At 44.0% G+C, this 13,311-nt stretch overlaps 6 protein-coding genes across 6 annotated transcripts; 2 read left to right on the top strand and 4 right to left on the bottom strand.

Annotated features, from left to right (window-relative positions):
- Window positions 1-1,168: 1,168 nt before the first annotated feature.
- Window positions 1,169-1,348, bottom strand: H6S33_008581 (uncharacterized protein; the record flags this gene model as incomplete). Its single annotated transcript, XM_044840048.1, has 1 exon — window positions 1,169-1,348. One exon carries the CDS (start codon window positions 1,346-1,348, stop codon window positions 1,169-1,171), a length of 180 nt encoding a protein of 59 aa, XP_044687695.1.
- Window positions 1,349-1,555: 207 nt separating this feature from the next.
- On the bottom strand, window positions 1,556-1,897 carry H6S33_008580 (uncharacterized protein; the record flags this gene model as incomplete). Its single annotated transcript, XM_044840047.1, has 1 exon — window positions 1,556-1,897. One exon carries the CDS (start codon window positions 1,895-1,897, stop codon window positions 1,556-1,558), a length of 342 nt encoding a protein of 113 aa, XP_044687694.1.
- A 1,680-nt stretch (window positions 1,898-3,577) lies between these two features.
- On the bottom strand, window positions 3,578-3,898 carry H6S33_008579 (uncharacterized protein; the record flags this gene model as incomplete). Its single annotated transcript, XM_044840046.1, has 1 exon — window positions 3,578-3,898. One exon carries the CDS (start codon window positions 3,896-3,898, stop codon window positions 3,578-3,580), a length of 321 nt encoding a protein of 106 aa, XP_044687693.1.
- A 415-nt stretch (window positions 3,899-4,313) lies between these two features.
- H6S33_008578 (uncharacterized protein) lies at window positions 4,314-4,577 on the bottom strand (the record flags this gene model as incomplete). Its single annotated transcript, XM_044840045.1, has 1 exon — window positions 4,314-4,577. The coding sequence occupies one exon, from the start codon at window positions 4,575-4,577 to the stop codon at window positions 4,314-4,316; it is 264 nt and encodes an 87-aa protein (XP_044687692.1).
- Window positions 4,578-5,220: 643 nt separating this feature from the next.
- Window positions 5,221-7,123, top strand: H6S33_008577 (uncharacterized protein; the record flags this gene model as incomplete). The annotated part of the gene is made up of 5 exons (XM_044840037.1): window positions 5,221-5,318; window positions 5,644-6,106; window positions 6,239-6,257; window positions 6,339-6,535; window positions 6,605-7,123. 5 exons carry the CDS (start codon window positions 5,221-5,223, stop codon window positions 7,121-7,123), a joined length of 1,296 nt encoding a protein of 431 aa, XP_044687691.1.
- A 3,054-nt stretch (window positions 7,124-10,177) lies between these two features.
- On the top strand, window positions 10,178-11,077 carry H6S33_008576 (uncharacterized protein; the record flags this gene model as incomplete). Its single annotated transcript, XM_044840026.1, has 1 exon — window positions 10,178-11,077. The coding sequence occupies one exon, from the start codon at window positions 10,178-10,180 to the stop codon at window positions 11,075-11,077; it is 900 nt and encodes a 299-aa protein (XP_044687690.1).
- Between the last annotated feature and the right edge of the window lie 2,234 nt (window positions 11,078-13,311).

Here is a 13,311-nt window from a genome sequence, read left to right as displayed (position 1 = left end):
AAGTCGGGCTTTATACCGAATGGGGTTGCGATCGGGCCCAAATTTAATTTTATATACCCATTTACAGTCTACTAGTTTTCGGTAATCTGGTATGTCAACCAGATTCCACGTAATATTCCTCCAGAGTGAGTCGAGTTTAACTTCCACAGCCTTTTGCCATTTTTCGGAGTCAGGACTGTTGATCGCTCAGGGATAGTTTGTTAGTTCCACAATGGTGGTATCATACTGAATGTTGCGTCCGTACCTGACCGGAAGTTTCCATTCCCATACTGGGTTACGTCTCGGTTCATCAGTATATGTATCAACACCCTTGTGCAAGGTACGTTCAGGAGTGGGCCTCGATAAGCCAGCCACCTGTAACGGAGCCATTTCAACTGTCTGGTGTATGAGTACACACAGGGCCCGGTTATATGCTGAGAGTTATTCTTAGAAGCCAGTTGCACGGTGATATGCAAGTACTGACAGTGTGGTTAGCTACCAGCTGTTAGAGTAACTACGTTCCGAGCGCTAGGAAGGGGATCTATTTATAGGAGTAATGACTGCCGAGTCTATGCCTCGCCAGTGACTAGAAGACCGGTCAGAGTGAAGCTCTAATTGCCCGGTGATCCTCTGAATCCTCTGAGTATTGTAAGTCCGCCGAAGAGGCAGGGACTATGCTAGGGAAGTCTACAATAAGCGAAAGCTCTACAGCAATGATTAAGCTTACATCTGAGTGGCAGCTCATTCATGCAGGCTCCGATTGTGTGGCAACCAAGGCTGCAGGTGTTACAAAGGCTTTGACTAAGGGTGGTTGTCTTGGGTATCGGAAGCACCCGCTGACGCTTAGAGAAAAGCGGGGTAGCGGTGATATTGTTTCCGGCACCGAGTAAGGCTCCACCGGAACTTAGTAAGGAGTTAGGAGTAGAGAATAGAGGCCTTCGGAGTATAAGTACTCGGGCTGATTCTCGCCCTTCAGTCCTGTTCTCGCCAGTCTTCATCAGAAAGAAACCAAGTTCTTATCGGGAGCAGAGCCTTTAAAGATTATTGAGTTCTAGCGATAGTATCTATGAACAATCTGCAACCTGATTGTCTATCTTGCATGGCCCACTCTATTCTATCTTATTCTATTTCTTCTTAGAAGAGACCCCCGTTAAACCACCACTTTACTTGCATCTCATTCTTCTTCTTCTTATTCTTCTTCTTCAGATTCGTCGTCGGAAAGGTGTTCCATAGTTTCCCGAAGTATTTGTTGGTTGAACAAGTCTTCGATATCGGAATCTGAGAGTTTCGCAGATGGTGTTGGTGGACGTGAGGGTGGTTCTTTTTTGATCTCAATTTGTTTTGGTTTAGAGAATATGTCGGTTTTCATTGTTTCGATATATTCCCCTACGGACTGACCTTTAAACCTAAAATTATGAGAGAGAACTACTTTCCTTTGTGATGGTATATAAACGTGGCAGATCTTATCAGAGTCTCCATAGCCGGAAAATTGTCCTGTGATTGCCCTAGCGTCCAACTTTGTTCCAGCTGGTCGTGCTTCAACAGGTATCTGAATGAACATTATTTCACCGAAGGATCAAAGATGCCCAATGAAGGGTTTCTTGCTGGTGAGTGTTTCATATGGCGTCATATTTGGGAGTGCTTTATGCGGAATACGATTTTTGACGTGTACTATTGAATTGATCGCTTCTGCCCATAGATTTCGTGAAAGATCGTGGTCGAGCAAGGCGGATTGTGCCATTGTTGCTATTGTTCTGTTAAAGTGTTCTGCTGTTCCGTTTGACTCATGAGAGTAGGCTACAGTGAATTCATGCTTTATGCCTTCAGAGGCAAAGAATTGTTGAAGGTCGTTGGAGATGTACTCACCACCATTGTCGCTTCGGAACCGTTTGACCGTTTTGTCCAATTGATTTTCCATGTATGCGATGTACCGCTGTGTGGCAGCTGCTGCATCTGACTTCTTTTTAAGGAAGTAGAGAAGAGCGTACCTTGAGTAATCGTCGATGAAAGTAATATAGTAACTAAAACCGCCAATAGAAGGAGTGGAAAATTTGCCGCTCAGATCTTATTGGATTAGTTCTAGTGTTTGTTTGGATCGTGATTCGGTAAGAGGAGCGAGGTGTGATTTGGTGGATTTGGCGAGTTCACATGTATTGCATGTTTCCATGTGAACTGTTGTGGAGAGAAACTTTGGGTCAGCGACCATATTACGTAACCATGAGAGTTAGGAAGCGGGGAGATGTCCGAGTCGTTGGTGCCAGTCATAGAAGCTGGTGGCGAGGGAGATGTGTACGCAAGGTTCCTTGGTTTGAAAAATATAAAGACCAGTACTATTTGCGTTAGCGATCCCAATGATTTCCTCACTGTTCAGTTTATAAATGGTAAAGGTGTTTTCAGTTCCTGTTGTTGTGAATCCCTTTTTGGCAATACATGACCAAGAAACTAGGTTGGTGTTGCCGAGCTCTGGGATTAAAAATGCGTTCTGCAGAGCAATGGGATCATGTGATCCATTGATGGTCACATTTCCAATTCTGGTTATCTTGAGATTGCGACCGCCCCCGACAGTGACTATTCCACTGTAAGGTGAGGGGTTGATAACCTGACTTTGTAACGGAGGTCCTTTCTAAGAGAAATGGAATCGAATAGAATAGAGACGGCCATGCAAGATAGACAATCAGGTTGCAGATTATTCAAAGATACTATCGCTAGAACTCAATAATCTTTAAGGGCTCTGCTACCGATAAGAACTTGGTTTCTTTTTCTGATGAAGCGTGGAAAGAACAGGAATGAAGGGCGAGAATGAACCTGAGTACTTATACTCCAAAGGCCTCTATTCTTCGCTCCTAACTCCTTACTAAGTTCCGGTGGGGCCTTTCCTCGGTGCCGGAAACAATACCACCGCTACTCCGCTTTTCTCTAAGTGTCAGCCGGTGTTTCCGATACTCACGGCAACCACCCTTAGTCAAAGCCTTTGTAACACCTGCAGCCTTGGTTGCCACACAACCAAGGGCCTGCATGAATGAGCAGCCGCTCAGGTGTAAGCTTAATAATTGCTGTAGAGCTTTCGCTTATTGTAGACTTCCCTAGCATAGTTCCTGCCTCTTCGGCGGACATACAATACTCAGAGGATACAGAGGATCACCGGACAATCAGAGCTTCACTCTTGCCGATCTTCTAGTCACTGGCGAGGCTTAGACTCGTCAGTCATTGCTCCCATGAATAGATCTCCTTCCTAGCGCCCGGAATGTAGTTACTCTAACAGCTGGTAGCTAACCACACTGCCGGTACTTGCATATCACCATGCAACTGGCTTCTAACAATAACTCTCAGCATGTAACCGGGCCCTCTGTGTACTCATACACCAGACAGTTGAAATGGCTCCGTTACAGACTTTTGGTCATATTGTTAGTTGCACCAGGGTCAAATATCCATGCCTTGTTGCCAGATGTGAAAGATCCTGCAATGAAGCCAAAGTAATCTTCCATTGTTACATCCGAAGTACCTCAGAAAGTGGTAAAGTCGAAGGAAACTGGCATAGTAAATGCATCAGTTTCTTCGAGTGCGGGAAGGTCAGAGAGGTCAGGGATCCAAGAGAGGTCTAGTTTTGTGTGAAATGCAGTAACGGATGCGACGTTGATGTTGCCAGATGCAGCGGAACTCTCTTTATCCCTGAAAGCTTTGAGTTTCCGGCAGTCTTTGTGCGTGTGGCCTTTTGCATATTCGCCATTCTTGGTGAACCATGTGCATGTGAGATCCTTTTTGTCCTTTTTGTTGTTCCGTCCCTTGCCGACTTTGTTGTTGTTTCCGTGTCCTGGGTTTCCTCGCCTGATATTGTAGACTTCTCCAGCTGCCTGTCCATTGTTGTTGCATCATGAGTCCAGATGCAACAGGTCTTCATAGACGTTATCGAAGGTGACATTGGGTTTGGGTTGCACGTTATCAATGACTGATTCGAGGGATTCGTGCCAGAGTGAGAGAAGTAGGAAGGATGCTTTCACTTCTGAGGCTGATGCAAGTTGATGGAGGTGATAACCGAGTGGGTCTTTGATTTTATCTGTAGACTTACTAGTTCTAGTGAGGACGGATGATTAATGAGTATTGAATTAGATTAAATGTTCCTTGATACCTTTGTCAGGCGTATACTGTAGGGTTACAATGTTGGCAAGAAGCGAGTGGAGGGAAAATACAGGTTTTCGATCAAATCTCTCCTCAAGTTGAGTCCAAAGGTGGTGAGCGGTATCGGTTGGAGTAAGCGTGAGAATGACTTTAAATTCGATGTTGGATTGAAAGAGAACGACCGTGAGGTTGTCTTTCTTGTCCTATTCACTGATTTCTTAGGCGTTGTCTGTGGATTCTTCTTCGTCCTCTTCTACTGGTGTTGCTGCTGCTGCACCTTCTGCTGGTTGTACTGCAGGTGGTGCCACTGTAACCGTAGTAGTGGTTGTGGTGAATACAGGACTCTTACTCATATCATTGACTAGATTCCACAAATCGTGAACTTTCAACATGCGACAAGTGAGGGCCCTCCAAACAGTGTAATGGCCTGAGCCAAACAGCTTGCATGGTAAAGCGGGAATTTTTACACTGTTGCTCGACATATTTGAATTGAAACGATAGAGTGTACTTTGATAGTAAAAATGGTTTGGAGTGCTTTTAAGCATAAATAGTCTCCGGGCTCACAACCCAGAGAAAATGTATGTAGAAAAGTATAGTAATTGATCGTGTTATTCCAACTAACTAAAAGGGGGAATGCCCTGTATATATACTAAAGAAATGTAACACAAAAATGTAGTGAATCATAGCTGTATGAGTAATAGAAAAACATGACTAATAAATACCAGAGAGAAAATGAGTCAGAACCCGTGACTCATAATGACAAATGACAATCCTCCAATACTATGAAATGTGCTGAGCATACTATTTCAAGAACTCCCACAAGTGATCGGCAGGAGAAATGTCCAGGGGACCTCCGGCAGGATCGTTCTTGGCTTCCGGGGGTATCTGGTGGCTGGCCTGGGTTCCTTCGTGATGGAAACAGCTCATTTGAGGTGACCAGCGTGGGTTCTAATCGGTGGGGAGTTGTGGAGGAGTCTTTACTTTGATTTTATGTCGGGTGGAAATGATAATATAGATACTTTCCGCGCATTTGATGTCTCATGGGGACGTCATGAGGGGGAGGAAATAAAGGACAACTCTTCCGCACTGTAGAATATGTGGCCTTTGTACCTGACTGGAGCCATAATGCTACAACTTCTACTTCTCCTCTTTACGGCCTCTGACTCCTCCGCCGCATCAGCAGCAATTTCAGGAAACTGCTCCAGCATCATTCATCTCACCAGGTATGTCTCCGCCGAAGCGAGCAACCCAGACTATGCAGGTTTGGTTCCGGCTTTTATTGATAGCTGTATGGAGGTAATTGATGGTGGGGTGTACTTTAAGGAATTTATCGAATCCGAATATGTTCTCGGTAAATCTTCTATCGAATCTGGGGGAGCTGACGGGTGTTATGCCCATGGTGAGGGTTGGGGGTGGTACTCATTTTGTCCCCCTCCTATCATAAACAGCTCTCAGCAAATGAGCGATCTATAGCAAATGAGCGATCTATAGCAGCCAATGCCAAAGCCAAAAATCTCAGCAACTGTTAACCCAAAGTCCAAATCACAGAGAATATGCCTTCTACGACCCCCTCATTTCCCGCGCAATCAACAACACCTTCCCCACTGCCACCTCCGACCAACCCACCACCGTCACCATCGGCCCCTCCTTCTTCGAGTCCTTCCAGATCTTCCCCAACACACGTTATATCCAAGGCTTCAACCAAGGCAAGAACGGTACCGCCACCATCACCAGCCTCCTGCATCAAGCTGACCTAGCCTGCTATGCCATCGGCTCCAACTTGCACCTGTGGGAGCCGGGCAACGAGAATGATCTTGCTCCTGGATCGTATTGGCCCGCGAACTGGACCTTGGCGGACTATATGGCCGAGTGGAGGGAGAAGACGGCGTCGGTGGTGAAACAGTTACAGGAATCATGTCCGGGCGTGGAGACGAGGTTTTTGGGGCCGTCGTTTGCGTGGGTTCATTATGCGGTGTCAGGATTGGAGCCGGTGGAGGCGTTTGAGATGGAAGTAAATATAGAGGGGAGGATCAGGGAGCTGTCCATACACAAGTAGAGAATCCAGCTTAGAGATGTAAATTGATGGTGAAATATGCCGGAATGCTGATAAGGTTAGTGTGGTTTTAGTTATATGAACTCACAGTCGCCCAGCACGCTTCAAGGTGAGTTAATATATCACAATTTCCAACATATATGAAAACGAGTGGGTCAGCGTGACAATAACACATGAACACCTTCTCCAGGAACACTCATGAACCACAGCTCCATCGTATCCAGCATCTCCAAGCACGTCAATTTTTCACAGATCCTGACAAACCTAGACCTCCCCTTCATCCTCGGCAAGTCCAACAGCATCTCTGGCCAAGGCTCTAATGGGCTCACAAACTTCTTCGACTCCGCCCTCTGGCCACTCGACTACGACCTCTGGTGCACCTCGCAGGTGTGCCCTCGATCCTCTTCACTCCTCTCTACATGTATACAGCCCTTCCTTCTAACAGCCTGAGCATAGAATATAAAACGCATCCACCACCACCAAGGCCTAAACTACCGCTACGCCTCCTGGCAGCCGATCGCTAGCCATGGCATCCCACCTACCACTCGCCCACCTTACTACGCAAATATTATGGTGGCCAGAATACTCGATCGCGCACGTGATACCGAGCTGCTCAATATCCCGCGCGAAAGCGACACAGAGGCAGTGTACGCCATCTACGACAACTCTGTGATCGCAAGGCTCGTGGTTATTGATTTGGAGGAGTATAAAGCGGCGGAATTGTATGAGCGGCCGAGTAGGGTGTATAGTTTCTGCGTGCCTGAGGGGTGCAGGGGGGCAAAAGTGGAGAGGTTAGATGCGGAGGGGAGTAATGCGACGGAGGGGGTGAGTGTGGGCGAGGTGGTGTATGATTATGCATTGGCGGAAGGGAGGCCAGTGGTGAGGAATGAGATGGGGGCGAGCATGCAGATGCAGGGTGGTGTGCTGACCGTGGAGGTTTGGGTATCGCAGGCAGTTCTGGTCAGCTTGTTCTGATGAGGGGGTATAGTCTGGTGCCGAGTGAAAGAAATGTTCGCATTGATGAATTAACTACTTCTCCCCGAGTTCTCTATCAAGTCTAGTAATTACTTAGATTGTGATATATTAATTGTGCACGTGACCATTGACAGCCAGGGTCAGGTGCTGTAAGGCAGGGCGCTGTTCTCGTGATGGGTGAACGGTATCAAAACTAGAATCAATAGGACCTAATTAATCGAGAGACAAAAGACTGATAGATTAGGAGGCTATTCCTCGGGAACTACGTGTATCTATATATGGTGTGATGCCCTATCAGGACACAGTATAGCTATAGGTTCCACACATTGACACAAGTCCATGATTCTAGCTAAGCGCTCACTAGCACGACAGTGCGTCTTGAGGGTTAGGGCTACAATCCTGCAAGATACATCTACATAGTTCTTGGGCTTTTGCGAGTACGTCTATGATGGCACATCCAGTCCGTTTACTACTCGGCTCTTTCTATATACAAATACCTTTCCTCTCTTGGCATATTTCTCTCCGCATCTTCGCATATTTGCCAAGCGTTGAAATTGTGGAGTGATACATAATGTCTCACTCACTCAATGACCAAACATCATACGGGTAGGAACTCAAGGTCAACTAGGAGAGCAGGGGGCAAGGACGGTTTCGTACTCTTGACACCATGATATTATGAAGCTTTGATGTTTAATGTCTCCTATACTGACGTAAACGCCCTTTGTAATGTTTACTTGGCCTGCTATCGGAATCATCTCATATCACTCGGACTAGATACTCCGTGGGTTAGGGTTGTTGTTAGGTGATACCTTTGAAACATTAATCGATTAGTATTCAGTTTTTTTTTATTTAATATAAATTAGAAATCCTATATCTTATGGAACGGCTTGAAGACTACTATAGAGTGTTATCAAGAACGGTTTGCACTATAGGAGGTGGTGTGAGCGAAGGAGGACATATATCTGCTACCAGAACACCTGTCGTCTGAACACTTCGCATGATACCACCCAGAAGTCTCTTTAACTAGAAGACTCTTTCTTCCTATATGCAAGACCGGCAGAGATCAAGGGAAGCCCCGTCTGCTTTTGTGTGGTGTGCATCACTGGTCGTTTGAAACAGGAGCGAGTGATATCCAATGATCGAGCCACTCCAATGATTGAGCAGCTCGATCATTGGATATAGTGATGGGCAAGAGCCCAGACGAGATGAGACTTTTCCAAATCTCGTCTCGTATTGAATTTTTTAGACTGGGTTCTTGAAAATCTTGAGACAATTGTCTAGTCTCGTCAAAGTCTCGAGACTTTTAGTCATTTGACTTTGTTGCTGGGAAGTCTCTACCATAATCATAATTAATGCTTATAAAAATTTCAATTCCTTTTTAAAACTAGCTGCAAAGTTCACATTCTTTGGGAACTATAGCTAGGGAGAATATTAAGGTAGGGAAATAAAGTCCAAAAATCCCCGAGATATTTGTACCTAGTCTTGTATTGTCTTGTCCTGTCAACCCCTTGGTGTCGTCTTATCTTGCTAAAAGTCTCGAAACTCATAATTAGTCTCAAGATAACTTGTCTTGTGCCCATCACTAATCGAGCATTACACAACACTAGTCTTGACTCCATTAGGAACATCCCCGCAACCAGTGTACGTGGCGCGTGAATTGAATATCACCTCTTTCACCGTCACACCTCACCTAATCTAATGACTATCCGCCCTTAATCTACATAAAGAACAGCTTTTCAGGCGAAAAATATAAGAGCAATAGCTGCCAATTTCACCCAGTACGAGACGCACAACCTCACTACCGAGTTCCATGATGGTATGAGCTTCACACATAGTATAACCATGACGACGCATCACCTTGAAACTGGTGTGCAGGTATGCACAGTAAAAGAGCGCTGGGCAAGGGAGGGGAACAGTAGAATCGGCAACGGTTCGTTTAGAGAAGTATGGAGGGAAAGCTATGTACAGATTGGAAAGGTTAGGGCGGTTAAGCAGATACCAAATAGGAGATGGTGTAAAGGGAGTCGGGAGCTAAGTACTTTAATAAAGATGTCACAGTATACACAATCAACATCCCCATGTATATCCATCTGGTATCCTGCTGATACCTCGTTATCCAAGTACTCGGAAAGCTTTGTTCACTTTTTTGGGTGATTTCAGGACGAATACAAGATATATCTCCCAATGGAATATATTTCGTATGGCGATTTGGGCAAACTTATTAGGAAATATGCCCCTATATAATGGGCAGGTGCCAAGTCAGTTAACACACAACTGCTCAATGGCTTGGTGATAATGCACAGGCACAAGATCTGTCACCACGATCTGAAACCTGAGGTTCAAAAACTCTAGGGTCACTCTGGGCGGAGTTCGTACAACTAAAGATTCTGGTAGAACACTTTCATCGTTCGTTGGTTTCAGGATATTTCTAAGGTGAAACTTGATGATTTCGGTATTTCGAAGTACTTTGGAGACGACACACAGTTGCGCACTGAGGTCGGAACTCGCAGCTATATGGCACCGGAGGTCGACGGCTTTTATGTTAACCAAAATTCATCGATATATATACAGAAGCGGTTGACATCTGGTCGTTAGGATGTGTTGTTCACAAAATGATCACCAATGACATCCCATTTGAAGGAAATATCAAGAACCTCTGCAGTTATATTCGGAAGGAGATACCTTTCCCTGACGAGAAATTAAAAAGAACGGGAAGCATGGCTACAGGGTTTATTACCAGTTTATTGATGGTATCACTGGAGGACAGATTAACCGTAGAGCAGGGGTGTCTGCATCCATGGCTTACGACTGATGAGACAACGTATTGGGGCGAGACGATCAAGGAATCTCAATACTCTGCGAAACTTCCCTCTGACCCTAATTTGCGTATCTACACAGGCACTTTCTTGTCAATGTCAATGCTTAAGCCCCCTTCGCCCAGAGGCAAGAAAACCTGCTTGACATTTTATCGATCTTCCTTCTTACTAATACCCAAAACTGTATCTAGATACTAAGAAAGCCCTACTTGACACGGTTTCATGGGGACATGTCAATATGGTTCGGACCATTTTGGAGGCTAGTGGAGATACTCTCATGGGAAAGGATAAGCTTGGGTACGATCTACTAGCAACTGCACTCACGATGGGATATATCGATTTGGCTACTTTACTCATTCAGAAAGGAGCCAACAACTTGCCCGGGAAAGACGGTAGATACTCAAACAAATCAGTACACCTCGCGACACAGCAAGAAAATGCTGAGTTGGTTCGGTTTTTGTTGGGGCATGGAGTATTCATAAACGTCATGTCAAGGACTGATCAGGGCTTGACATTGCTACATATAGCGACGATGAGAAGGGAAATGGATATTGCAAGGATTCCTGTGAAGCATGGTGCCCAGGTAGATGGTCCGATAACCGGATCGGGACGGACATCACTATACCTCGCGGCAGCAACCGGAAACCTCGAGTGGGTTCAGTTTCTGGTAGAGATTGAAGCAGATCCCAGGTTGAATGCCGAAAACAGATTCTGTACACTACATACCGTGGTGAAAGAGGGATATATGGATATCGTCTGGTTTTTGGTGGCCGAAGGTAGGCTGGATATCAACGGAGCAACTGACAATTGGCTCACATCTCTACACATGGCATTGAGGGATGGACGAATAGAAATGGTCAGGTTTCTCCTGGAAAATAGTGCAAATCCCAACCTAAAGACAGACCAGGACTATGGACCGCTGCATCTTGCTACGCAGAAAGGGTATAAGGATCTGGCTCAACTTCTCATACAGCACGATGGATTTGTGTGGGTGGAAGGCACTTCTGGGTGCACACCGTTCGATGAAGCGGTTAAATATTGCTCAATGGATATGGTAGCACTTTTATACGAGGAAGGATACTTTCGAGCCCGCTATGAGCATAATGTGATGGATACTGACCGCTACACAGGGCCATAAAACACGGCCATACTCAGGTAGTTCGATTTCTGTTAACACAAGATCAGAACTATATAGAGTATATAGATATGAGGAACAGAACACTCCTGCATGTAGCAGCTGCAGATGGCAATGTTTTAGTGATGGAATTCCTGTACAGAAAATATGTATTCAGAATATAGGGATGGAATCTGTGATCGAAATTAACGGAAATACCCCTCTACACACAGCAGCCTCAGGAGGACATACAGAAGTGATACAGTTTCTCTTGTATCATGGTGTTCAAATTTGTTTGGAAGATAATTCTGGATTTTTCCCAGAATATAACGCAATCATGAATGGGTATATAGACGCATTAAAATTTCTCATCTTTGCAAAAGAAGTTTATAGACCCAGGCGTTTCACATACAGGCTTTCAGTTTCAAAGAAAGTTCTATAGCGTGGCTATACACCATTACATATAGCAGCCACCGCAGGCCATAAAGATATGGTGCTGTTTTTGCTCATGATATCTAGATAGTTGGATATCGGAGCAAGGAGACACATGGAGGTAGTTGAAGTTCTGTGTAAGGGAGAGGTGGATATAATGACTCCGGACAAGGAAAGCAATACGCTACTGCACTATGCAGCGGATAAGGGACATATAGAGTTAGTACAATTCTTGCTGCTCAAAGGTGCAGACATCCGCGCAAAAACATTCAACGGGTCTACGCCAATTAATAAGGCCATCATTAATGGACACAAGGCTGTGGTTTGCCTCTTACTTGATTGAGATACGAAAAGCACAAGCAATCACGAAATTACGCTAACTATAATCGACGACTCGATGTTCAGCCCCGGTCAGATCAGCTAATCTGGAGATGGTAGTCAGTATTTATAAAGGTTAGGGGGGTGCGGAAATATATGGTATGTAAAAACTCAAGTTAGTGTAACCCATTGATTAAATTGATCTAAATTAATTATGGGTTCTTAGATCGAAATTTTGTTATATGGTTTGTATTAGCTGAAGGATTATATGAGTATGTGTTGAGCATATTCGTAACGCTTGTGTGTAAATTATATCACCTCAATTTTGTTTCTTCGTCTTTTTCCTTTTTCCTTCTTTTTCGATAGCTAGTGATCAAAAGATTTGGATTTATTGCGCTTCTTTACTCCGTTATTTACAATCTCAATTATTAACCATAACTACTACATAAAACTCACTCTATTTGCCCATAGATCCCTCTTGCAGCACAGCAATACAACTACAATAGCGGAAAATGGGATGCGTTTCATTCTGTATTGATGATGTATTAAGGATAATGCTCTCATTTATACAGTAGGAACTCTGCATTTTTTTAAATAAATTTTACAACACATTTAAAAGAATTCGGTATTTTGAAGTTATATTGTAAAGAATACTATATCAGTATAGCATTGAGTAGATTTCGGATTCTCTGCAATGCTTAGTAACACCTAAATATTATCCAAACATCTCAAAAATAGCAGGTCTCCGATATACAATTTAAAACCATCTGTGAAATCAATAGTTATACAGATTTTAATCGCATGTATGTGTAAATTTGTTACTGTTTAGTTTAGGGCTCACAACTCTCAAAATACTGGTCAGTATATCTGTGATACGTGTTAGTGTTGATAATGTGGCCAGGATTGAGATGACATGATAGACTAAATGGCTTGATAGTTACGGTGAGAGCCAGTGATGACAGTATATAAGTGTGATGGCTGCCATGGTCGGTATAGTCCCAAGAGCTAGCAAAATATTGCCACCTAATTTGGGCACACAAAAGTTCTTCGTACAGGGTTGATCAAGCATTGGTGATGTATTCTTCAAAATATTTCATTTTGCAGAACCCTATAACAAACCCAAACTGACAAGGTTTCTTGTTTGATACTTATTTTAGAAAATAAATATATTTCAGATGTACCTATTTAACTCTGCATTCTTCTGAGAATGATTATTCTGAATACTATGGTAATATTACAGAATGAAACGCGTCCCCATGTCCCCTATTGTAACCATACTATTATTAAGGAAGGTACAAACCTCCTTAAAAGACTTGTCACAAAATATATATCACGATATTTATATATATTTAAAGAACTCTTAATATGCCTGATAGACTCTAAAGAAATGTAACAGCAGCTATGCATTTCGGTTAGGTGATAAACTGGAACGAGGAAAGAAGGTATTGTGCATTGGAATTAGGATTTGTAATGGGGATTTCTGTTACGTTTTTTTAGTTTCTGTTATG

Source organism: Morchella sextelata (assembly GCF_020137385.1).
Source record: "Morchella sextelata strain SCLS chromosome Unknown scls_27, whole genome shotgun sequence".
Classification (NCBI taxonomy): Eukaryota; Fungi; Ascomycota; class Pezizomycetes; order Pezizales; family Morchellaceae; genus Morchella; species Morchella sextelata.
This window is presented reverse-complemented; position numbering and strand designations above follow the sequence as displayed.